This window comes from Enhydra lutris, unplaced genomic scaffold, assembly GCF_002288905.1.
Source record: "Enhydra lutris kenyoni isolate GAN:26980312 unplaced genomic scaffold, ASM228890v2 scaffoldscaffold12, whole genome shotgun sequence".
NCBI lineage: Eukaryota > Metazoa > Chordata > Mammalia > Carnivora > Mustelidae > Enhydra > Enhydra lutris.
Window position 1 is genome coordinate 73,155,935 of NW_019154096.1, and position 26,263 is coordinate 73,182,197.

A 26,263-nucleotide genomic window follows, 5' to 3' on the forward strand; every position below is an offset into this window, starting at 1 on the left:
CACTCCCCCTGCTTGTGTTCTCTCTCCAGCTGTCTCTCTCTGTCAAATAAATAAATAAAATCTTAAAAACAAAAACAAAACACTGCTATTCAGAGCCCTCCCCAGAGACCCTAAAAAACAGGACTGCAGAGGGGCCCTGGTCTCTACGGCTCCCAGGTGATTGTGAGACCCTCAGAATCTGGCTGGTGTCTCCTCCCTTAAAGCTACAGAGGCTGGGAGCTCGCCTTGTGCTGGCCCTGGGGCTCAGGCACAGGAAATCCTCAGGGAGCAGTATCCGAGGGCTGAAGCCTCCTGCCCAGACCGTGCCCAGGGCACCTGCATCACAGCGGCTCTGACTTCTGATCTGGTGGCTGCTCACTGAAAAGCCTCCAAGACTTGCTCCCTGACAAACACCTCTCCCATCCTACCCACACCCCACCCCTGTTTCAAAAAGACACAAAGCCTCCTGTTCTCTCCCCTGGGGCAGCAACTGTGAGTGTCCATCCCTGGAGCCCCAAAGCCATCAGTATTTCCCAAGCAAATGAGCGAACGTGTTTCATGAGCCAACAGAACTTATCATCCTTAGCCCACACTCTGCGGAAAGCTAGTATTTTGTTCTTTCTATGTTGCTCATCAAACCAAAAAAGGAGGAATTATTGTTTCAAAATTCAATCACCTGCTGATTATCCTTGTGAATTTTTCCATATCCAAGGACCACCTGCCCTCTTCCTTTGTATTTTTATTTAAATCAAGAATTTTAATGGAAATAAGTGACTGCAAAAGGAAGTCTTTTTCTAGAAGACAACAGAGGGAAATGTCTTTGTGATCTTGCAGTAGGCGAAAGAAATTTAAACATGTAACAATAAACACTGAAGGAAAATACTGATGATTTGTCTGTATTAAATTAAGAACATCTGTTATTCAAAAGACACGGTTATCAGAGGTGAAGGGTGAGCCGGGAAGTGCAAGAAGATATTGCTGTGTGTACGTCTGACAAAGGACTCACAGCCACAGTGTTTATTTTTAAAAATTTTATTTATTTATTTGACAGAGAGAGAGACAGTGAGAGTGGGAACACAAGCAGCAGTAGGACAGAGGGAGAAGCAGGCTTCCCACTGAGCAGGGAGCCCGATGCAGGGCTCGACCCCAGGACCCTGGGATCATGACCTGAGCCGAAGGCAGACACTTAATGACTGAGCCACCCAGGTGCTCCCATCCACAGTATTTTTAAGAAAAGCAAACATACAAGGGCACCTGAGTGGCTCAGTCAGTTGAGTGTCTGCCTTTGGCTCAGGTCATGATTCCGGGGTCCTGGGATGGAATCCCGAGTCTGGCTCCCTCCTCAGCGGGGAGCCTGCTTCTCCCTCTCCGTCTGCCTGCTGCTCTCCCTGCTTGTGCTCACTCTCTCTCTCACTCTGACAAATAAATAAATAAATAAATAAATAAATAAATAAATAAATAAAATCTTTAAAAAAAAAAAAAAAAGGCAAACATACAAAAAACCCTCCTATAAATCAATAAGAAAAACAATGAGCCAAAAGATCCGAGCAGGCATTCCCAAAAGAAGATATGCTGATGGTGAATGAGTGTTGGCCATCTGTCTTCAGGAAAATGCCAGTCAAGACCACAATGAAATGTCGGGACCCACACACCAATATCAATGCAATTAAAAGGACAAATCAAATGTTGGCAAGGACACAAAGCAACAATACGGGTAGAGACATGTTAGCGGGGACAACCCATGTGGAAAACTCTCCAGGGGAATCCACTCAAGATATAAATGCACAGGCCCTGTGACCCAGCAACTCTACCACGGTGCTGACACCCAGCAGAATCTCACTCACACATACACCAAAAGACTTACACGCAGGAATGATCCCAGAAGCACTATTTATGAGAGCCGAAAACTGAAAACAACCCCAACATCCATTAACAGGAGAATGAATAAGTAAATGGGGGTATATCCATGCCACAGAATACTATACATCCTTGAAAATACACGGATCATAACCGTATACAATAACATGAAGGAATCTCATAAACATACTATTAAGTGAAAGCAATCAGACACAGTGTACGATTCCATGAATATTAAGTTCAAAAACAGGCAAAAGGAATCTCTGATGGTGATTATCCTTGAAAGGGAACAGGGCTAGTGACTAACTGGGGTAGGAGGGAGGCCTCATTGGTCTGGTCACCTATTTCTTATCTAAATGGTAGTTAATATAGTGCATTAACATTACCCATGAGTGGAGCATATGACAATCCAATGTGTTATGCTCTTAAGATTTCCAGACTTTTCTGTGTGTGTTACACTTCAATAATAATAACAATAGTAATAATAAAAGGACTTTGCTTTTCCTGACTGCTACAGCATACTAATACCAACTAAGTCTATTTGTCCAATTTTTAAAGAGGAGAAGAGGATTATGCTGAGTTAAAAAAGCCAATCTCAAAAGTTATATACCGTAAGGTTTACTTCATCTAACATTTCTGAAAACACAAAATTGTAGAGATGGAGATCGGCCTAGAGGTTGTGAGGAGTTAAGGACTATGGGACAGGGTATGGGGCTAGGAAGGGATGTCACAAGGAAGCCCCACATTGAAGGCACAGCCCTGTATCTCTCTATGATGGTATTCCCATGAAATGACAGATGTGGTACAAGGATGCAGGACTATACACACATATGCATACACACACACAGATAATGTGTGGAATCTAAATACGTTTTATGAATTTTGTTATTGTACCGCAGTTATGCAAAAGGTCAGCACCAGAGGAGGCAGAGTAAAGGGTACATAGGACCCATTTGTTTGCAACTTCCTGAGGATCTCTAGTCATTTCAAAATGAAAGTTTTTGTTTTGCTTTGTTTAAGATTCCTTAAAAAAAAAAAAAACTTTCTCACACCGTGTTCCAGGTTATTTAATGTATCTTATAAAATCACCAGTTGTACAGAAGTATCACAAACTTAAGGGAATTCTAGTTTAAACTTTTGCAACATCTCCCAAACATATCCTAAAAACCTACAAAGATTCTCAAAAGGAAAGAGTCTCAACAATGCTTCCACCTAGTGCCAGATGTGCAAGATTATTCCCCACAGCTGAGTCAGATGGAGACAGCTGGAGAAAAAAATGGAGATGTCCAGAGGAGGGACAAAAAACCCTTCATCCCTCTTGTGTGCCTCCATTTTGAAGTCCAGGGTCTGCAGCAACGAGAAAACTGAAAATTCGACACCATCTGTAGTTTAGATCTGGCTTTCTGCAGTGGCCAGGTGCTTGCCTCTCCTCCCCGACCCCCATCAGCTTTCCACAACTGCTTGGATCAGAAACTCTCAGAAAACAACTGGACAGGAAGGAGGGACAACTGTCACACAGAAGGACAGTGTGGGGGGGCGCCTGGGTGGCTCAGTGGGTTAAGCCGCTGCCTTCGGCTTGGGTCATGATCCCAGGTCCTGAGTTCGAGCCCCACATCGGGCTTTCTGCTCAGCAGGGAGCCTGCTACCTCCTCTCTCTCTGCCTGCCTCTCTGCTTACTTGTGATTTCTCTCTGTCAAATAAATAAATAAAATCTTTAAAAAAAAAAAAAAAAGAAGGACAGTGTGGGGCAAAGACAAGAACACTGACGACAGCATAGGAAAGTAATTACTGTTCTCCCACGTATCCCATCAGAAAAGAGGATCTAAGAACTGCAGCCAGGAAAGAAATCAGCACCTCAGGGAAGCAAAAATATGTAGAAGATAAAGATCTGCTTGAAACTGAAAATTGTACAGAGCGTTTGCATGCCGACCCAGTCAAAACCTGTAGATCTGAGAAAGAGCTGCAACTGCCCCCCAGTGGAGGAAATCTGGCTGCATTTTGCCTCATTGAAAGATGAGTGAAGCACAAACACCGAGGTGCCATCTGTGAAGGACAAAATTCCACAAAAAAGAACATGAGCTATAACTCCCAAAAGACTTCAAGCAATAATGTACCTTTGAAAGTGATTTCATGTAATAATAGGGAAAATATTTTTCCTAGAAATTGTTCATGCTAAGTATAGAAAAAGTATTTAAAATAAGGCCAGGAGCACCTGGGTGACTCAGTCAGTTAGGCGTCCAACTCTTGATTTTGGCTTAGGTCATGGTCCCAGGATTGTAGGATCGAGAGCCACGTCAGGCTCCACACTCAGCAAGGAGTCTACTTGAGATTCTCTCCCTCTCCCTCTGCCCCTCCTCTCTCTCCTTCCCTCTCTCTAAAATAAATAAATAAATCTTTAAAAGAAAATAAGGCCAAATATTAAGAAAACTACAAACCCAAAGGCAGAATTAAAACCTATGGAAAGAGCCATTATTTTTAACCTGGGATCTCTGCCAATGAAGTAAAGAAAAATAAGTGAAAAAGTTTAAGAAATGGAAAGAAAAAACAAAATTGCCATCATTTAGCCTACATTATGATTTGGTACTCAAATCCAAGTAAATATGCAAATAATTGTTTTTAGTAAGAGTTTAGCAATGTTGCTGGGTATAAACCAGCATAGAAAAAAATCGCCTTCCTGTATACTGGCAATAAAGAGTTAGAAAACTGAAATTAAAAGCATCACAACATAGCAGATATCTAAGAATAAATCTAATAAAGATGGGCAAGATCCATTTATTGGGAGATACGTAAAAAGATTTAGCAAGTGGGGAGATATACCATGCTCATGGATTAGAAGACTTAATGTTGTAAATACATTAATTCTTCCCAAACTGATTTATGGAATCTATGAGACTGTCATCAAAATTCCAAAAGTTTTTGGAAAGATATTCGAAGATCCTGACTGGGTGGTGTAAATATATGTGCGTGCTCACACACATGTGCACATGTATGTCCATACAATGAGTCAAGAACAACCACAACTTTTGAAGGAAAACTAGGTCCTGCTCTACTGGATATCATGATATGTTAAAATGCTGTAGTAGTTAGAAGAGTAAGGTATTTCTAGCCATACCCATGTATGGGTAGAAAAATGAATTAATGATAAAGAACAGCAAGACTGAAAACAAAATCATACACATATGGACTCTTAATCCCCAACAGACAGAGGTAGCTTTGCAAAACAGCATGGAAACAAGGAAAAAATAAAATTGAATTCTGACTTCATATCATAAATAAACAAAGTCCATCCAGGTATTTGAAGACCTAACTGTGGAAAATAAAAACAGAAAGAAAGCTTTAGAAGGCAGTATAAAATATCTTCACGACGTTGGAGTAAGAAGGGATTTCTTACACAAGTCACAAATAGTAGCAACCTAAAAGAAAAAAAAATCGATATATTTGGTACATGATAATTAAGAACTTCTGTTCATTAAGATCCCACAAGAATGAAAAGCAAAAAACAGTATTTGCTACCAATATTATGAAATCAAAATTCAAACTCAGAATGGGTAACTCTATAAGGAAAAAAATAGAACGGAAATGTCACCAGAAAAGATATTCAAATGACAAATCTATGAGAAGATGCTGAACCTCATTAATAATTAGGAAATGCAAACGAATCACAGTGAGTCACCATCATACACGTGCCAGATTGGCAAATCCTAAAGTCTGCTCATAGAACAGTTATTTAGAATGTGAAGCCTAGAGCCCACACAATGCTGACAGGAAGTGAGAATGGCGCGCCCCCTGCCCCACGGAGGGAAACAATTGAGCTTTTGTTCAACAGTGAGGCTAAACCCAGCCATTGCACATCTAAATGTATGTATACTTAGAGAAACTTAAGCCCATGGGGGTTAGGATGTATGCACAGAAGTTTTCATGGAGGCACTTTTCATAAAATACAGGAACTGGAAATAAGTCAAGTATCCATCGGCACTGAAATGGATAAAAAAAAATTGTTGTGTAGCCTTATGACGGAATCCCACCCAGTGAGGAAAATGAAAGGACTCAACAAATACAGAACGTTAATAGAAAATTATAAGGTATGTATGACTGAATATACAGAGCATAATTCTATTTCTATAAATTTCAAAATCAGGCCAAACTAACTTAGAGATAAAACATAAGTGGTAAAATTATGAAGAAAAGCTGTTAAAATTGAGGTAGAAGTCATCTCTACAGTGGACGGGATACAGATGTGATCGAGAAGATTGACAAGTCTCTCCTTCTTGACTTTGGTGATGGTGGCACAGGGGCTAGCTTTATACATATTTGCTAGAAGAACATATATATCATTATGTAATTTTTCTATGTCTGCTTTATTTCAAAATAGAAGTAGGAAATAGCCTACATGAAGCAGTAAGAGTGGATATATTACACAGAAAATCACATCAGTGATGTGGTAACAAATTTGTCAAGATTTTGGAATGCATACTGAAAGGACAAAAAAAAGGGACAAATAGTACCACCAATTTTTTTTTGTTAGTGGAGGTCCTATAAAAGAGACAAAATTCCTTATGTAACTTAAAATACTCTTACCATATGATCTAGTAATTGTGCTCCCTGGTATTTGCCCAAACGAGTTAAAAACGTGGCCACACAAAAACCTGCCCATGAATATTTATAACAGCTTTATTCATAATTGCCAAAAGTTGGAAGCAACCAAGATGTCCTTGCATGGATGAGTGGATAAACAAACGTATGCACTATATCCAGACAATGGAATATTATTCAGTGATAAAAAGAAATGAGCTATCAGCCATGAAAAGGCATGGAGGAACTTGACGTGCATATGACTGAGTGAAAGAAATGAGAAAGCTGGATACTTCATGATTCCAACCACACGAGATTATGGAAAAGGCAAAACTCGGAAGACGGTAAAAACATCAGTGGTTTGCCAGAGGATCAGGGAAGGGAAACAGAAATAAGTAGGCAAAGGACCTACTTATTTAAGGATTTCTAGGGCAGTGAAACCATTCTGGATGGTATTACAACGGGAGCTATGTGTCGTTATACATTCGTCGAAATCCGTAGAATGTACAACACAGTGAACTCGCATGTAAACCATGGACTTCAGTTACGAAGAACGGTCAAAATTCCCAAGAGGTTAATAATAAGGGAACCGAGAGGAGGAGCAGAGATATATAGGAACTCTCTGTATTCTGCCTTTATTTTTTTTCTAAATCCAAAATCAAAAACTTCTCTAAAATAAATAAGTAAATTGGCTGACATATTACAAAGCGTAAGTACATAAATGGCAAAAAGAGAATATATCAACAGAGTGACAATGTCTTCCAAATAAACCTTATCAAAATTAACTAAAAGAATAGAAAATCTGGGGTGCCTGAGTGGCTCAGTAGGTTAAAGCCTCTACCTTTGGCTCAGGTCATGATCTCAGGGTCCTGGGATCGAGCCCCGCATCAGGCTCTCTGCTCAGCAGGCTTCCTCCTCTCTCTCTGCCTGCCTCTCTGCCTACCTGTGATCTCTGTCTGTCAAACAAATAAATAAAATCTTTAAAAAAAAACTGTCTTTAAAAAAATAAAGAAAGAATAGAAAATCTGATAGATCAATTACCATGAAAGAAAGGAGATATATCAAAGAACTCCTTGAATGGAAAATGCCTAGTTTCAATGAATTCAGAGTCCCGTTCTCTAGAACTTTCAAGGAATAGATCAGTCTGTGTTCCTGCACTGTTACAGGTTTTTAAAAAATGTGTCAAGCTCAGGTGCCCAAATGAATGACCGATACGAAGTTTCCACGATGGAACCCATTGGTCAAGTCACTGTTTATTTAAGTTACCTTATTAAATACTTACCCCAATCTTAGAGGTATGTCCAATTATTACCCCTGTTTTGTATTTGAGAAAATTGAGGCACAAAGAGATTAAATAACACACTCAAGACCACACAGCTAGTCAACAGTGCACTGGGCTTTGAGCTCCATTTAGTACGGTTCCAGAGCTCTTAACCACCCTACCCTGCAACGTATAAAGAGAGGGTCCCTTGTCCTTCACATATAAGGAGTGCTTATAAAACAACACATACACACAAGGAGAATATGGGCAAGAGGCTATAGAAGTTGGCATAAACCTTTCAAGAGAGCAGTGATGACTCTGCGGTTCCTCTTCCAGGAAGCATGAGCACAAGGGGCGAGCGAGCAAAGACAGACAGAAGGAGGAGTGTGGAAATGTTCACAGCCTGGGAAGAACGGTCAGTGACAACTCTACCATAAAATGGAAACCACTTCACATCATAAAAGGGCATTTGATGACCTAAGAACATAACAGTAGCACATGAACTGAGACTAGAAGGTTACAAAGCAAGACTAGTTCAGTATTGTAGAAAGTGTGCATGTCATCTACACACATACCTGGAATTTGTTCCTGATGCATGCACGTGCACACGTGCGTGCGCACACACATACACACACACACACACACGGAGAGACAAGATTGGAGAGAGAGACTCCAGATGCTGACTGTGATTATCCCTGGAAGATAAGACTATGGGTTTGTTTTATTCCCTTCTTTGTTTTTATATATCTTCCACATTTTCTACAAAGTTCATCCACTACTTTCATAGTCAAAATGTTTTGTAAGCCAGGAAAGAAATCTATTTTAGAATAGCTTCCACTTTGAGTTAAGTTTCTAATTATTTTTTTTCAGTTTTAGGGTATGACATGGTGAATTCGGTTTTCTGCTAACTCCATCCTGAGTCAGCAACCCATAAGTAAAGAAGAGGATCTTGTCGCAGAAGGGCTGAGAAGATGGAAAGAAGATGGGCAGATTGTCACAGGAGCAAAGTCCCACCAGCAACAAGAAGCACGTGTGCTGGCCTCGGTGACACGGACTCAGAAGAGGTGCAGCTAGAATTTCTACTCTATAAATGGACTCCTGTGACCTTGGTCGCCCAGAAACCCCCACTCTGGGGTCAGCTGGGGGATGGAAATGAGTGGAGCCCACAGGTGCTCCTGAGCACATCAGAGCTCTGGGCCCTGACCCCTTCTCTGGGAGGTATTTCTACCCCAGCAAGTCCGCCATGGCCCGGGTTCCGAACCAAAGCTTCTACAGCCTGTGGCCCAGACTCGCCACACTGCCCACACGGCATTAACAGAACTCACTTTACACTCGCAGGCAGCAGCCTGGCCAGGACCCCTAATCGAACCCAGTGAAGGCCCTGCCACAAAACCACTGGAAGAACAAAAGAAATCTCTCTCCGTTGCAAAGGCAGGCCAGAAAATCCTCATGAGACACGTTTCACATTAGAGACTGAAGAATAACTTTCTAGGCATGTTTGAGACACAGTGGAAAGTGGGGGAGCTAGCCAGGCGTGGAGGAGCCCTTGGTGTCCCAACTGCCCACATCCATCAGAATTCCCAAGAGAGGCGGGTCCAAGATGGATGTGACCCTGTCTCAATTTTGGCTACTCGCCTCCCCTCCCACTTCCAGAAGGATCTGAAATACCCCCAGAGATGTAACCATGTATCATAGCATCTTCCAGGTCAGCCAGGACTCCCTCCCCTGCCCTCAACAGCTGTGCCAGATGCCTGAGGGAGACCAGAGCTGAGCCCCCAAGAGGCACTGAGCCAGCCAACACCGGGGAAAGGCTCACAACATGGGCATGGATGAAAAACCAAACTGTCTCTGCTACAGTGAAAAACTCTCAAGTGTCTCACACACACACACACACACACACACACACACACACACACACACACACTAAGGGGGTCAATCCCCAAGCATGCTACCTGGCTGATGCCTCAATTCTCACCCAGCCCAGGCATGAGGAAGCTCCCATTCACCAACGTGCATCACTTTGGGAAAAGCATTCTACTTCTATGATGGTGGGAAATCACGTTCCTCTCCTACAGATCCAAGAGCTTTTCCTGTGGAGGCCAGCCCTGCCCTTCTGGGTTGTGAAGAAGCCACTGGAACGTACATTCAACACCTGCTCTGGAGCCCAGAACACTAGTGCAACACAGGGCAGGTGTTCAATAAACGAGCCTGCCAATGTTGTCGAGTGCTGCTCCAAGTCCGGGTGTCTCCCGAGAAGAGGCAGGGGAGCCTAAGCTCTGGACTACTCAGCCTCACAGAGGAGAAGAGCTGCCTGCAGGGATCACGAGGACGTGAGACAGGAAGGGACTGGGACTCTGAGGAGGAGGTGTAGGGAAATGAAAGAGAGGTGATCAGGGCAGTCTTTCTGGAGGCAGTGTTTGCAGAAAAGTGAAGTTCTGAGACAGGGTGGGCAAGCCTCAGCCCCTGGGATGGCCAGGTCCAGGCCACCACCTGTGTCTGTATGGCCAAAGAGGTAAGAATAGTTTTTTTTTTTTTTTAAGATTTTTATTATTTATTTATTTGACAGACAGAGATCACAAGTAGGCAGAGAGGCAGGCAGAGAGAGAGACAGGGAAGCAGGCTCACTGCCAAGCAGAGAGCCCGATGTGGGGCTCGACCCCAGGACCCTGGGATCATGACCTGAGCCAAAGGCAGAGGCTTTAACCCACTGAGCCACCCAGGTGCCCGTTTTGTATTTTTTTAATGATCACATTTTAAATGGTTATTTAAGTAATGACATAATATCCTCAATTTTGCTTCTTGGCCAATAAACCATGTATTTATGATCTGATCCTTTAAAAATGTCTGCCAAGTCCTCTGAGGCACAAAAATAATAAAAAAAAAAAAAGAACCACACAGATGGCAAATAAAAGGCATCGCTAATTCTCACTGAGGGCTTGCTGTGGGCTGTGTGCTGCACCCTTCAGACAATCCTGAGTCTTCAAAATAGCCCTCTAAAGGCATCTCTCCCCACTCTTGTGGAGGAGGAAAGGGAGTCCCAGAGAATGGAGGATCTCGTCCGGGGTCGCACGGGCACTGAGAGTAGAGCCTGACCCAAAGCCGTCCTCTCCGCCATCTGCTTAGACACTCCTCCAGGTCCCTTTGGAGAAAACACGTGAACCATGGGCTTCAGCACGGGACACAGTGTGAGAAACTAGCCCGTCTGGCTGGGGGGGCAGGAGGCAGAGGCCAGAAATGAGAAGCGAATAGAAACAAGCAAGTTCTTCCAGGTCCTCAGCTCACGGTGGGCCCCTGGGCACGGCCCCGCACTCCTGCAGACGCGGCCCGGAGCCAAGGGGCCCTGACCTTTTAGCAAGGGCATGGAAGAGTCACACGGCAAAGGGCTGGACCCAAGGAGAGGGGAAGAGCTAGAGCAATAAGTCAGCCAGCTGCGCCAGTGACTTTGGGACAACATCCAAGATGCATTTCAGAACCTGCCCGAGCGGACGGTGCTCTTCAGCCCATTACGCGTTCTCGCCCTCAAAGCGAAAATTCGTAAGGGGAGAGTCTGCATCTGATGCAAACTCACGATTTTATCTGCTCACATAACCAGTGTGTGTGTGGGGGGGGGGTGTTAATATCTGTGCCACCCACCACCTTGAAAATGAAGCGGGTCACATCTCCATCTGCCACCTTGGGCACAATATAGGGGATGTCCGTTCCACTGGCCACCCAACCCCTTCATGCTGCCACCTCTCCAGCAAGCCCCCCAAGGGAGACCAGAGCAGAGACACAGAGGAGGCTGAGCACAGGGTCCTGAGAGCGCCCGGCTATGGATCTGAGGCCCCGTTCCACCCAGCACCACGCCCCAGGCGCCCCTGCCTCACCCGAGCCAGCATCCCTAACTGCTGTGCTGTCTGCCTCCCCAGCCACAGTCCTCTCTGTCCCTTCCATATTGCATTTCACAGCCCCCCATGGCATCTCTGCCCTCCTGCGTCATCCCAATTTTTCAAGCTTGTTTTAACAAAAGAGCAATGTAAACAAATTTCGTAGACCAGAGTCACTCATCGAGCACTCAGTGAATCAGAGCCACAGTGGCTGTCCCGGAGACCAGGGACCTCAGGCCCTTCAGAAAGAGCTCTGAGGCCAAGGCCCGGGGAGCAATTCTGCGTGGGGTAGCATGTGTGTGTTCATGTGTGTGTCAATAAATGGGCCTTGAAAACTCTCTTTGAAAATGCTTCCCCAAATATTAATAACTTCCAATTCTGGCAATAACTAAAATAATTCAAACCAACCCTTGTGCTGAAGCTAAAAAAAAAAAAAAGACCTAGACAGAATATTTTTTCAATGTTTAAAGCATATAAATATTAACAAGACAATAAGGGACTCTGAGGCCCAAGTAGGATGGGAGTGAGAGCCCAAAGAACAGAGGCTGGGAGCTGCCCTGCCCTGGGGCATCTGGGGTCCTGGAGGAACAGCTCGTCTTCCAGTCAGCCTGCTGGGACAAGGGGACGGAAGTTGTGCCCAAGGCCCACCGGAGGTGGGAGTTTTATTACCACCCATCTGTTGAGACCCCAAAGGTCACCAGGGTTCACCAGGTGAATAAGCAGAAACACAGCCCCACATCACATGTGTCTTCAACATCCCCACCCACCCTGCCCCGATGCCCACGGGTGCCCTGCAGGCCTGAGACTTTAAGACAGAATATAATGCTCGGTTGTTAAGTGACTGCAGAATGTGACTGTTGCTGAATTTCCATGTTTATTTTAGGATGCACTCTTAATCATACCTTTGATGGCTCTGACGGTGAGCTTTGGTTAGAAACACATACCCCAACCACTGCCTAAGGGAACAGAGCATTCCCTTTAGGACAGTCGAGGCTGTGACATAGTGCACGGGCTCACACGGCAGCTGACCACGGACCCTGCCTCCAGAAATGCAAATTTGTGAAATGCTGTGTTTATTTAAGCCGCTGTCCTCCTGAGCAGAAAGCCTAGAACCAGAAAATCTTGGGTTCAAATCCCCGTTGCCACTTAGAGGCTGCATAACCACAGGCAAAGGGCACAGACTACCAAGTCTCGTCCTCCTTATCCATAAAAGATGCACAATGTTGACGATGACACCAGGAATGTCCACCGATATTCAGAGAGAGGCGTGGGTCGATACCAAAGGTGAGACCCCTTGCCGGACCTGAAGCTACGGAGAGCAGAAGCATTTTACAAACACTATCAGCGTTTGCAGACATGTGATCCTGGATACCAGAGCGTTACAGACAATAATCATAATGCTAGTAGTCAGTCTAGTAAGAGCTATTGCAAATGGGCCAGAGTTGGCCCAGGAGTCTAGGAGTAATGACTTCGACCATCCTAAAGTAAATACTTAAAAGACTAATATTTTTACAAGGGAGTAAGACCCCAAGACCAGCATCATGGGGCTTGTAAATGGAAAACTTACTCTGACTCCAGAGGCCCCGGGGTCTGGTTGGAAGATAAGAAATATACATGCAATATACACGGGCAGCTCTGAGGCCCCACAAGAAAGGAAATGAGATTGTTTTGGGGTTGGAGTGGGGGAAGTGGAAGGGTCCAGGAAGGCAACCCAGGGCTCTGGGAGATTCAGAAATGACTTCATTTGAGCCAATGGGGAAAAGATGTGGATGATTGTGGCTGCAGAGGACAAGGCGGCTGGGAAAATCTGCACCCCCAAATGGTAATGGCAAAAGGAGAGGCCAGAGAGGCCGCCAGCCACCCCAGGCAGCCCCAGGGGGCATCTGCGGCTGCCAGCTGCTCCAGGGGCCACCGCCCTCCCTGGGCGGGTGATGGAACCAGCAGGAGCTTCTCCACAGAGCCTCACTCACTCTCTCTGACATCGTCATGGGCCACGGGAACGCTGTGATCATCACTGGCAGCCTTCTCAGAGCTCTTGGTTCTCACGCCTTTTCTGTTGCTATTTTTACCTAAAAAGAAGGAGAGAGAGAAATGCCTTTACTTCCACATACGTCCCATGGGGAGAGATCAACCATCTTCTGCAAAGCAGCATCTGCCCCCTCTGCATCCCCTGTCCCCAGGGATGGCACTCCGGACTCTGAGGTGCTTGCTGGAGATTATAGGAGAGGAAGCGTGTTATTGTGAACACCCGGGGAAATGAACTCTCCTTCAGATGGGGAGACAAACCTAAAAGACTCTTAACCATAGGACACAAACTGAGGGTCAAGGAAAGGGAGGTGTGTGGGGGGATGGGGTAGCTGGGTGATGGGTACTAAGGAGGGCACGTGACGTAATGAGCATTGGGTGTTATATGCAACTGATTACTGAATTACTGAACTCTACCTCTGAAACCCATAATATATGATATGTTAATTAACTGAAATTAAATAAAAGTAAATTAAATTGAAAGAAAGAAATACTCTTAATAAAGACAATGTACACTTGTCAGTCAACACTATTCTAAGAATGCAAAAATACCATGGTAGTACTTTCACCCACTCTGGGGCCCAGAGTGCGACAGCACACCTAACTGATAAAACAGAGCGGGAACTCTGGACTCCTGACCCCAGAGTTAGCATTTCCCACCATGCTGGGCTCCTCCTTCCAATTCTCTCCAAGGGCCCTGGCTGGGTACCTGGGGGTGGGAGTGGGGGGTGGCGCTCCTAACCAACTGGAGAGATCCTTACCAGGGCCTAGGAAGGCTACCTGCTCATGCTTCTGGCCCCTTCAGCTTCTTCTCACACTGAGCTCCCTCTCACTACTCCTGAAACACCAGCCTCTTTGCCGCCTTCAACTCATGTGCTGTTCCCTCCTCCTGGAGCACCCTTCCATTCATCTCTGTCTCATTAACTCCCACTAATCTTGCAAATCTCAGCTCTGGCATCTCCTCTTTTGGCTCTCCTGAACTCCCCACCTAAATCAATGCCTCCTTTGGTGGGCTCTGATAACACCCATCTTAGGTCAAGTTGCCTCTAAGCAGAGCTTGATGCAGGGGTTCAGATGCACATGATATACTGGGGGAGGGCTCTAAAGGGAAAGTGGAGGGAGAAGCAGGATAGGGCAGAGGAAGGAGCTAAGTAAGGCTGTCCTCCCTCTTAGCCAGAGGCTGGCTCAGTCTGATCCCATGGGGAGCTCTGCAGCGGGAACTACACACATCATTGTCCCCCCCCCTTGGGAAAAGAAGCCACCTTTTATACTGCTGGTTAGCCTCTGGCTACAGATGGACCAACTGGGGTGTGAGAACCAGGCTTCCAGGAGCAATGTTCCAGAGAAGGCATCAGCTATGAGCCATTGCAGTCAAGAACCCCATAGCTGAGAGATGGGCGTACCTGCAGGAAGAAGGCCTGGGCAGGGCACGAGCAGCCCCTACTGTCAGTCCACACACCTGTGCTGTGCAGCACCACGAGCATGTAACATGTAACATATGCTGGTCTATTAGCGAGGGCAGGGACTGTGTCTAGTTTTGCTTCCTGCTCTGTCTCTGGAGTCTGGTACAGAATAAGCCAAGATGAATGAGTGAATGGACATACTAATGAGTCACTGAATGACAAACAGACAAAAATTAGAGAAGGGACAGGGGAAGGATACTTAGTTTGGACTTTAAAAAGCAAGTTGAAATACAAAAAACATTTAGTGGACTGAGTGCCAATTAATGAATCATTTCAGACTGTTCTACGGTCTTCCTTCCCCGCCCCCAAAAAAGATACTAATCAAGAAAACCTTTACTCTTCAAACAATCCAAAGGCCACATTGGGTCCAGCCAAGAGTACTGCTCTCTCCATCATCTTCTGGGGCGATGCCTGCTGGGAGTATCATTCATTTTTCATGTACGTGTTCCCCTCAGGTCCAGAAAGTCAAAACACCAAAATGCTCAGAAAGGCCAGAGGAAGACCCAGAGGACCCAGGAGCATCTGACATCAGTCTGATATCACCTCAGCACCTGTCCCGTTTCTGTGGGTCAGAATGTCATGGCCGGTGACCTCCAAAGATGGCCCCTTCTGAAGGGGCCTGACTCAGGTCTGTAAAGATCTGGATTGCTCAGAAAAACTGGTACCATCACTTTTAAGAATGTGGAGCCTGATTTGGCGGAAAGATAAGATGTTAAAGGGGGAATGAAGTTTTACAAAATATGTGAGGAAAAAGCCAAAGTTCTGGAAAAGAAGGTTCCGTCCCAACCTTCCGCAGAAGTCAGCCATTGACTGCAAGCCTTCTGTCTCCCAGGGAAACCTCTCTGGAGCCTCCATCCCAACACGGGAGTAAGGGTCAAAGACCATGGACCATGGCCTGGTAACACCCGCAGCCTCAGTGCACCGCCCCCTCCCCCGCCACCGTGTGCCAGATCCACGCCCTTGACACACGTCCCCATGCGGCTCTGGGCAGCCACCAAAGGCCCAGATGCAAGGCAGATGTCAAAGCTCTGAGAGTCTGATTCCCCAGGGGTCTGACGTGTGGGGAACAGAAGCCCGGAGGGGGTGACAAAGGGGCAGAGACCACAGGTAGAGGCTCTGCCACCTCCTCTAGGGGGCGCACTTCCAGCTCCTGGAGGGCCGTCAGATCCAGTCCCAGCCCACCGCCGCTGGACTCTGCCACTGCACGGACCAGGACCTGTCCTCGGATGACCCACGTCACCTCTCCTCTCGAGGAGCCACGTTCCCTTATCAACAAGACAAGTACCTGCTTCCGTGGGCGCTTTGTGGGGGAAACAAACAATATGCATCAAGAGCTCGGGGCTGTGTCGAGGGTGCAGCGACCACCAAACAGAAGCCACTGTCTGTCCTTCCATCAGGGATTCGCCATCGAGTCCCCGCGCATCACAGAGCGCCATCCCAGCGGCTGCAGAAACACGGCTCCCACGTGGAGCCTGATTCCCAGCCTGCAAGGCGGCCTCCTCACCGGGATTACAACACTGGACTTCGGCAACTTGCCACTGAGGGCAGGAAGCGTGCAATGAACGCGCCTTTACAGATGGGGACAGCGCAGAAGCAGACTTCAGGGCGAGGCCCTCCCCAGACCCATCCTCTCTCACCGCAAGAAAGGCCGCAGACGGTCGGCAGAGATGAGAGAAGACCGTCCAGTGGAAGAAGCCTGCCGAGAAGGAGATCAACAACTCCATCTGGGCTGCGTGACAAAACTGAATTCCTTAAAAGTAGCCAGCAAAGTGCTGATGCGGGCCACATGTTCTATTCTGGTCTATGGTGGTAAACATCATGCTTCTGGGTTGATAGGAAACTATTTTTCCCCTCTCTATACAAGGAGCTTACAGTAGCAACCCCCACTCCCCTCAGGAACCGAAAAAATTCTTTGCTGCATATTTGCATTTTCCCCAGGAAATTCCAGCCCCACGGCATCTGCACTCTCTCTTGTGCAGGAGTCCGTCCAGGGCCCGAGGCTCCTCTCCTGCCTCTTGCTAAGGAACCTGCAGGAGAAGGACGGCCTTGCCTGAACACAGGGCAGGTTCTCGGGGGCTGCCCAGAAATGCGGTCTCTCAGGCCAGACAGCAGTCAGGGCTTTCTAAAGCCCCACGACACAGGCACGTCGGCAGAGAACCCTTTCGAGAGATGGCCAGTGGGACGGCGCGGGTGGACGGGAAAGCCTCAGCAGCAGGGGTTAGAAACGCGTGCTCCGTGTGGCCGTGCGCAGGCCAAGGGCCATGACGCCAGAAGGGAACAGGCTGTGTCTCATCTGCTTCTGAGAAAGCCAAGGGACTGGCGGAAACAGGAATCAAGGGAGCGGGTAGATCCTGAAAGGCAGGTTGAATGGTTAAATGAGATGTTTGCCTCTGTTCATCAGTGACCTTGAAGGTCTGGGGTGGAGATGGGGGCACGAGTGCTGTACTCTAAGTACTTTTTTACCAGGGCCAGACCAAAATCAACCAGTCAACCAATCAGTCTAAAGCTTTCCCCTCCCTGCTCAGCTGTGTCTTCCCTGGGAAACTAGGGGGCCACCCTCTGCTCCTCTGGGCCAGCCTTTTGTGCAACTTGGGTCTCCCTCAAGGGCCCAGGGAGGGCCCGCCACTCCCAACCTCTAATGCACCAGCAGACACCTTCCTGACTTGCAACCAAATGAGAAGCCCTTTGCTTTTCTAGAACCAGCACAGGAAGAGCAGCAAGTGCGGACATGCAGGGGTCTGGGCAGGGCGCCGTGGGCATTGGCCTGTCTCAGTCTGGCTTGCATCTGGAAAGAGCCCAAGATGCAGCCTTGGTTGCCGGTGTGTATCTGGGAAGGGATTTCGTGAAGTTCAAGTGAAGAAATGGAAGGAGAAAGACCCGGAGAAGGAAACTCCAGTAACGCAAGCCACGTGCAGAGCAGGACCCACGAGGACTTGGCCCATCTGGGGTCTCTGGGGAAGATAGTGGAAGGTGCCCCCAAACCGTGTCTCTGAGCACAGGAGACTGGAAGTTGACCCGTCACATCTCTGGGAGCATGGCTTTTTCATCCCTCCCATGTCACGGTGAGGAAGCCGAGGCCTGGAGAAGTCACCCATGCCCATGAGTGGCAGCGCCAATTCTAGTCTCCGCTCTCTCTGAATCCTGAGCAAACTGCCAAATAACCACACGTGGTTTGCATGACCAAGCATTCCATAAAAATCTGGGACACTGCAGTCTTAAATTAACACTCTGTTGGTGTTTTGTGCCCCTCCGACCATTCTATGATGCCTGGATGCGTAGCCAACCGGATGCCAGACGGTTATGGACACTAGCCCTTCCCCCAGGCCATCCAAAGATACCCTAATTTCATGCGTTCCATGATCCCAGAGTGGCAGCTATGGTGGGAGACCTCGAAAGGCCACAGTGGGCTGAGCCACGGCTGGAGATGCCAAGCCTAAGTGCTCAGGCTCCCTGGCCCCACTGGGGATACCCAAAGGAGAGCCTCATCTCCACAGTCCCGACTCTGGGGCCCCAGCTACCCTTGTCCTGGCACTGAGGGCCCCCTCTGCCATGAGATCTGGCAGCCATGGACACCTGAGGCCACCAGAGAACACGATGGCTGGTTTTAAGAACCACGGCATCCAGCCCAGCTTTCCCTAACAAGGGAGTGTCTTCAGGCCCACGCACAGATGCTGGCTTCTGGAACTACGGGCACAGACCAGGGACTGCGATCATGAATAGTTGACTTTGGAAAGCGTCTTGGAAAGAGAGGCAGTGTCTTAGAAAGCTGCTTGCCGATGCACATCAAGCAACCTTTTTTTTTTTTTTAAGATTTTATTTATTTATTTGAAAGAGAAAGAGACAGTGTGAGCACGAGCCGGGAGAGAAGCAGAAGGAGAAGCAGACTCCCCGCTGAGCAGGGAGCCGGATGCCAGGGCTCCATCCCAGGACCCCAGGATCATGAGCTGAGCCAAAAAGCAGATGCTTCACCTACTAAGCCCCGCAGGTACCCCTCAAACAACCTTTTTTAATTAAATGTCCTTTCCCCCCAGGACTCTGTAGGGAGTTTATCTGGACAAACACTTTGGATTTAACTCTTCAAGCGAGCGTATAATATCCCGATGTAAAGAGTTCTTGCTGTTTGTCCACGTGTGCTGATGGCGCCGGGACCGCTTGTAAAATACACAGTGAATCTTCCCGGATCTTCACGCTCTGGCTGGGCCCGAGAGAAGACGCTTCCCTCCGAAGGCCACGCGCAACAAGACACTCTGAAGAGTGACCGGCCAAAGCTGGAAAGTGAGGCCCCTTCCCGCAACTGGCCGGCTGCTCACAACAGAAAGGGCTTTGTTCACAACCACACACGCTCCAGTAACAAGTCTTGGGTTATTTCACCGAGCGGCGGGGGTACAACACAGTACAAAACGCAAACTCGCTGCTTCTGGGCACAGACATCCAAACACACACGGCTCGCCGCCCACTCTGCAAATTCCACAGGCTCGGGACCGTGGGCCAGGCTGGCGGGTGTGACGTGGGCGTGCCCATACCCAAAACAGGGGTGCATTCTTGCCCGTCCTGGAAGAAAGCAACAAACAAACAAACAAGCAGGAAACTGAAAGTAACCCAAGACCCAAAAGGAATAGGAGGAAGAAAAAAGTCTTCAGATCACCTACTCAGAGTGTCGGTCACGGGACTGTTTGTTTCTTACGACCCCTTGGGGGTTAAAGACAAATGATTTATATTAATTATGGTTCACCTCTCTGTTCCATTTTATTTTCTACCAAGAACGTGGCCACAAACCGAGCTCGTCAATTTGGGGATGACATACAAAGGTAAGTACACCCCACGTCCACCCACATGCCAAAAATGCACTCCCCATCCTGTTCCCCACGCTGGGCTAATGGAAAGCGGGGACCTGGCTCCCAAAGCATTCCAACTGCAAAGACCTAGAAACTACTGAATTTGGCCGGCAATAGCCAAATAAAGGGAATTAGAAAAAAGGAGGTAGTCAGGTCTCTACCAAGGAAGAACACTATAGCAATCAGTACTGCTCATCCGATGAACGTGGTAGGAAGAGCCCATCGGTGGAAGTGTGTGAGCAGAGACTACGCAGTCCAGTGTTGGAACCCTGCAATGAACAAGAACTTGCGTGCAATGACCACGTGGTTTCCTCCAAGTTCTGAAATGCTGGGATTAACGGATGTTCACAGTGAGGACCCCAGAAATTGTCCGAGAGTGTGTCCCACTCAAACTCAAAACAAGAGATCCTCAGAGGCGCCTGGTGGCTCAGTCGGTTAAGCATCTGTCTTCGGCTCAGGTCATGTTCCCAGGGTGCAGGGATTGAGCCCCACATCGGGCTCTCTGCCCAGCGGGGAGCCTGCTTCTCCCTCTCCCTCTGCCCCCAACACGTGCTTGTTCTCTCTCTAGTGCTCTCTCCCTCTCTCTCTAATTTAAATAAATAAATGAGAGGTCGTCAGGTCTGTATCCCGATGCTAAGAGTGGTTCCAGGAACCTGTACATGTGACAAAACCACAGAGAACACACACACACGTGCACATAAAAACTGCTGAAATGTTTAGTATGTAATCTGGTTCATAGTGTTGTACCAATGTCAACTTCCTGTCTTGCGACTGCACAGAGCAGCAATCCTCAGCCCACTAGGGACACCTGCCAACATCTAGAGACATTTTCGATTGTCCCGACTAAGAGAAGGCCGCTACGGGAGGCTGGGGGTTGAGACCAGGGAAGCTGCCAAACATCCCACAGTGCACAGGATAGCCCCTCCTTGCCACCCCCAGAGCATGCACAATTGGCACAAAATGCCCATACTGCCAAGGTACAGAAATCCTGTCCTACATTTCCAGAAAGTATCATCACTGGGGTACACAGGACCTCACTGTGGTTTATAATTATTTCAAAATGAAAGCATTAGCAACTTCTTTAAAGATCCCACTCTGTTGAGCATATCAGAGCTCTACTTCTCCAGGAATCTGTCGGCCCTTCATGGAAAAATGCAATGGTCTCAACTAACCCAAGGACCCAGCTGCCCAAGCCACCTCATGTCAACATGGGCCATCCGCTGCACATTTTTAATGTGTTGGCATTAAAGAAGAGCCACAGGTCAGGGCCAAATTCACACCAAGATCAAGTCCCCAGTGTCCCAGTTTCCTTAAGGAGACCTTCCTCTGGGATTAAGACAACACTCCTTCCAGAACCTGCCTTGATGCAGGACAAGAGCTATTCAAAAAAGATGTTACCACCTATGGCGATAAAGCACGTGACTGATTTTAAAGTAGTTATAGACACATTTACCTTCTTATCCATCTTTAAATCCAAGCCCTCACTCCCAGGTTAGTCCTACAGAGTCTGATGCATGGGCACACGCACACCCACCCCGCAAAGCCAGGTCCGGAAGCCCACGCTACACACCCCAGGCTGCTGTACAAGGTTCCTTCCTCCATCTATGTCTCCCCACGACCTGATGGCACCTGGGAGGCAGTCTGATGCCAAGATGGATCTTCTCAGCATGGTGTCCCTGAACACAACCACCACCGAGTCCCCTGATCGAGTCATTGTTAAACCAGTCTCCTCCACTTAAGAGTCTAGGGTAGAAGGTTCCATTGGCCAAACACCCCAAAACATGGGGGGGTGGAAAGGACAGGATTTTTGAGTGGGGATAAATGTCCCACTTCGCTTGTCTTCGTTGGTGGGCTCTTAAAAACCCATGCAAGTCATTAAAAAGAGTGGTGGGCCTGGGGCGGTAGCTCTCCCAGGAAGCCTCAAAGCTGAGTGTCTGGAATTTCCAAGGACCTTTTCCCGTTTGGGGATTAGCAATGCGGCCCTCAGCACAACAGTGATCCCTTTTCCGAAGCCCCCCAACTTCTGTGCGGTCCACAGGGGCAGGATGACCTGTGCGCCCGACCCCCAGGACCTCACCCAGCACCTGGCATTGAACAGGTTCCTGGAAACCACCTGCCGAACAAATGAAGGGCTCAGAGATGGACAAGCTGACACACTAGAAGCTTTTGTGGAAAAGCTTCTAAAGCAAATGACCAAGTAAAGAGAGGTGACAGGCGCAGGCGTCCTTTGCCGACAAAGACACCAAGTCCCAGGAAGCTGAGTGCTGAGCCCCCAGACCCAGGTATGACATGTGATCTTCAGACTCAGCCGGGGGCTCCTTCCACACTGCCCCTGCCCTCCCCCCAGGCAAGTACCAGAACCCCGCATACGTGTCCCCACCCACCCCGACCAGCACCGCGCTAATCACACAGCAGACACCAAAAACCAAAAACACACGCAAATCTGATTCAAACTACCAAGGAAGAAAGGCCTTGAGTTAAAAATAGGCACAGAAGGGCTTTCCAATCTCCCAAGCCAGCAAGGGACACTAAGTTACTTCAACTGTCAGTGCCTACCGTCCCGCCACTGAAGGAATCAGCCCAGACAATTGTACATAAAGCTCCTAACAGAATCCCAACAGATGTTCCACAAACGTGACTGTCTCTTCCCTCCTGCTATTCAACCACTGTGGTTTTACACATCTTGATTCCCATAATTCCCCCAGAAGATTCTGGAAATTCTGGATGGTTCTGTTCGGGGTTACACAACTCATAGCAGTGCCTGCCCATTGGCAGGGTCGCTCACACACTGGGGCATGGCAGGACACCTCCCCCCACACACACACACGTGCAAAGGGGCTGCTGAGATGGGTCCACACGTTCAAGAGATCTGTGTCCCCACCTCCTCCCCTCTCCCGCTGCCTCCTGCTGACTTTCTGAAGAGTTTAACCAAACAAAAGCAAGTCCTCCCATGCCAGGAGCCATGTAATGGTGCCACCAGCATTGCATCTCCTTTCAAGAAGGCCATTACAAGGCCAGAGAATTTGGCTACAATCCTGCTCATTCCCCAACCCTGAAACACTAGGACCAGGGCCTCCTGCGATTTGAGCAAAGAACATCTGAAACAATTAAGAGAAAAAGCGCCCCCTTCACAAGGAGTGAAACGGAATGGAAGTCATTTGCCGAGACAGGGCTGGCAGAGACGCGCGGTTGGGAGAAGGGTGTGCGGATGGATGGAAGGCGGGCGCCGCACGCTGCCAGGCGCCCCTGGGCTTTCCCTCCATCTGGCACAGGAGCCTCCCCAGCAGAGGCTCTGCCATCCTGCCCCAACTGGGCAGAGATTCCGGGGACCCACAGAACGCGGGAGGGAGGGAGCTGAGAGGGGGTGCTGGCTGGGTAAAGGCCCACTGCTGGGCTTTCCCCCAGAAGGTGGTTGTGCCAAAGCCAGCCGGCCCTTCACTTGGCCACACTGTAAATTCACTCCCAAGAAAACGCCCTGTAGTAAGACCTGAAGGGGCGTCCGGCGGAAAGAGCCTCTGCCCAGCCCACTTCAGACCTGGGCCACCAGCTCCGCGAGCAGCTTCCCTACCGCACAGCTCCACCTCCACCTGCGAGGGGGATGCCCGTCCGGGTCGGTCCGGGAAGCTCCAAGCGGCCAGAGGGATGCGCGACTCAGTCCGGGAGTGGGGGGAGGGACGCGATGGGTGGGTGCGCGGGCTCTGGCATCGCCGACACACACGGGCCTGGAAGCCAGCTGTCCCCACCGGCAAGCGGGCAGCCGCTGGGGGAGGCGGACAGTCACGGGCGCCCCCTCGGGCCGCCCCGCACACAAAGTTACTTACCTGGTGGAGGCGTCTCCGGGGCCAACTTGTCCCTCTTGGGAGCTTTCTTGAGCTTGGTCGCCTTCTTGGGCGGCCTGGGCTCGGGCGGGCGCGGCTCCCGCTCCCCGTCCCGGGTCCCCGCGGGCAGCCGCGGCGAGAAGGGCTCGGGCTTTGGCTCCCGGCGCGCGTAGTAGGGCTCCCGGCTCCAGGTCTCCTGCACGTAGTAGTCCGGGACCTGGAGGGCTGCGCCCTGGGCGCCCACCCCGGCCAGGACCACCGCCAGCAGCGCAAGGGCCAGTGCCAGCGCGGCGGCCCCCCGGCGGGCCATGCCCGCTCCGCCCCGCGCCCCGGGCAGGGTCACGGGCGCCGGGAGCGCCGGGTGGGCGGCGGGCGCGGGCGGCGGCGCGGGGCAGAGGCGCCCGGACGGCAGCTAGGCTCACGGGGCGCCGGAGGCGGCGGGCGGGCGGCGCGTGTGACCGGACGGCGGGGCTGGGCCGGGCTGGGCTGGGCCGGGCCGGGGGCGGGCGCAGGGGGCCGGCCCCGCCCTTCCGTCTGCCCTCCCTCCCGGCGCTGACCCCGCCGAGGCCGGCCCTGGAGGCAGGTGTCTGAGGCCCCTTCAGCCCATCAGAGGTCTCTAAGCCTCGTCCGGTCCCGCTGCCCCGACGCCGGCCGGTGAGCTGCCCGGCTAGGCGCTTGCTTCCGCAGAGTCTCAAAGGAATGTCTATCCAGGAGGAAACTCGAACCGGTTCCCAGGTTGGAGAAGTGCGACCCACCAGGAGAAAGGAATTGCCCTTGTCCTAAAGCCAGTTAAGGGCGGAAACCTAGCTTCCAGCTCTCCCGACCGCAGCTCCGACCCTGCCTCCGCACCTGGTTCCGCACCAGAAACGGTTCTCCACTGACCATGCAAACCTTTCGCTCAACTTGACCGTGATCCCATTTCAGGAACAGTGAATAAGGAATTCCTGAGCCCCGGGATCCGCAGGGCTCCAAGGAGTAAAGTTTCCGTGAGGGCGGGGCCCTGGTGACCCTGGAGGGCCCCAGCCCCTGAGAGGGGGAGTCTGTTGTACAAGAGAGAGAAGCCGCAGTTACCCTAGGGCTGCTGAACTCAGAGTCACCGAGGTCCTTCGGTTACATCCAAAGCGCAGACTCCCGCGGGAGGGTTTTCTAGTTGAGTGGGCCGGGAGCTCAGCCACTTTTGAGAAAGCACCTTCTCTCCTGGACCACTTTGTTTCAGTCCTTCAGGCTGGGATTGGGGGAAACGAAGCCTGCATTGGTTTCCTCTTGCTGCTGTAATGAAGTCCAGCACACTTAGTGGTTTAAAACAACCACTATGTATTATCTTCACAGCAATGCGGGTTAGAAGTGTGAGCCATGTCACTGGGCTAAAATCAGCAGGCTGTGTTTCCCAGGGGAGCCTCCGGGGCAGAACCTGCTTCCAGGCTCCCACTGGGTGCTGGCCCAGTTCCCTTCCACCAGGTGGGAGCACCCAGGTCCTGAGAATTTGCCGGCGGTCAGCACCCCACTCTCAACTCCTCCTGCCTGTCTGTATTCCTTCTTATGCTTTCCATGAGGAGTTCTAGCCACTTCTTCCTGGTCCTTGTGTGTGGGCCTGACACCTCAGAGCCAGCACTGGCATGCTGAGTGTCGTTCCCCACCCCGCCCCACGGCTTCAGAGCTCTCTGACCTCCCCTTCTGCCACATCTTGCCTCCTTCGGGTTGGAGGAAGGGCTCCAGTGATACGTCGGGCCCACCCAGATCATCCAGGATAATCCCGTTTAGGTAACTTCAGTCACATCTGTACAATCCATTTTGCCATATAACCTAGCTAGCAATTGGCTGGGGAGGTCTTTGAGGGCCATTCTGCCTTCCCCAGGGACAGACTGAGCCTCGACCCTAGGTTGGGCTATCACCTTCCCAGTCCTTGGGGCCCTGACATCCCAGGATAGCACTGAGCTGAGTCGGGGCATCCGGGCCAGCCTCCCCATTTCCCTGGAGTCTCACTTTTGAGCCCACACAGTGGGCTGGGCTTGGGCCGGGCCAGCTGCCATCTTCTACCACCCGCCTCTCCATTCGCCACCTCGTCTTCTCTCCTGCTTAACCAGGCCATCCTTTAGTGCAGATCTGGGGTTCCAGGCTGCGGACCAAAGAGAATGGCCAGAGTGAGAATAGGAGGCTACAGACTGAGGCAGGGCTCTGCCCTGTCTTCAAGGGCCAGGAAGCCTTGGACCTGACTATCAACAGCCTCCACACCTGCAGAAAATTCTGGAATCCAGAACCAGCAGAGACCTCCAAAGTGACAGAGCAGAATGGCCCTTTTCCCCTCTCTCCACTCTCCACGTAGGCCTGGTCTGGGCCCGGTTCATGACCCCCTGTGGATCCTTGCCCACCTTCGCCCATGATATATCCCCAGGGCTCACCCACGTGGGACTCTTTTATCTGAAGCCACGCCCTCCCAACAACAAAACAGGACTTCAGTGGCAAAGCCAGAGGAGGTGAGGCCGTCAGAAGTTACAGCTAGCTCTATGAAGCATAACCAAGAGGATCATCTCGAATCCTTCAGAAGGGGCCTAGAGCCCCTCCAGACAGGGCGGCACCGCGCACCACC

General features: G+C 49.7%; 1 protein-coding gene across 1 annotated transcript in view; it reads right to left on the reverse strand.

Moving 5' to 3' along the window:
* The window catches only part of LOC111145158 (carboxypeptidase X, M14 family member 2), a 126,951-nt gene extending 102,965 nt beyond the window's left edge, over nt 1-23,986 (reverse strand). The window contains exons 1-2 of the mRNA XM_022499853.1: nt 23,680-23,986; nt 13,506-13,604 (exon numbers count right to left, since the gene is read on the reverse strand). Of these exons, the coding sequence (XP_022355561.1) occupies nt 13,506-13,604; nt 23,680-23,986 (406 nt within the window). The remainder of the gene's footprint in view (nt 1-13,505; nt 13,605-23,679) is intronic.
* Between the last annotated feature and the right edge of the window lie 2,277 nt (nt 23,987-26,263).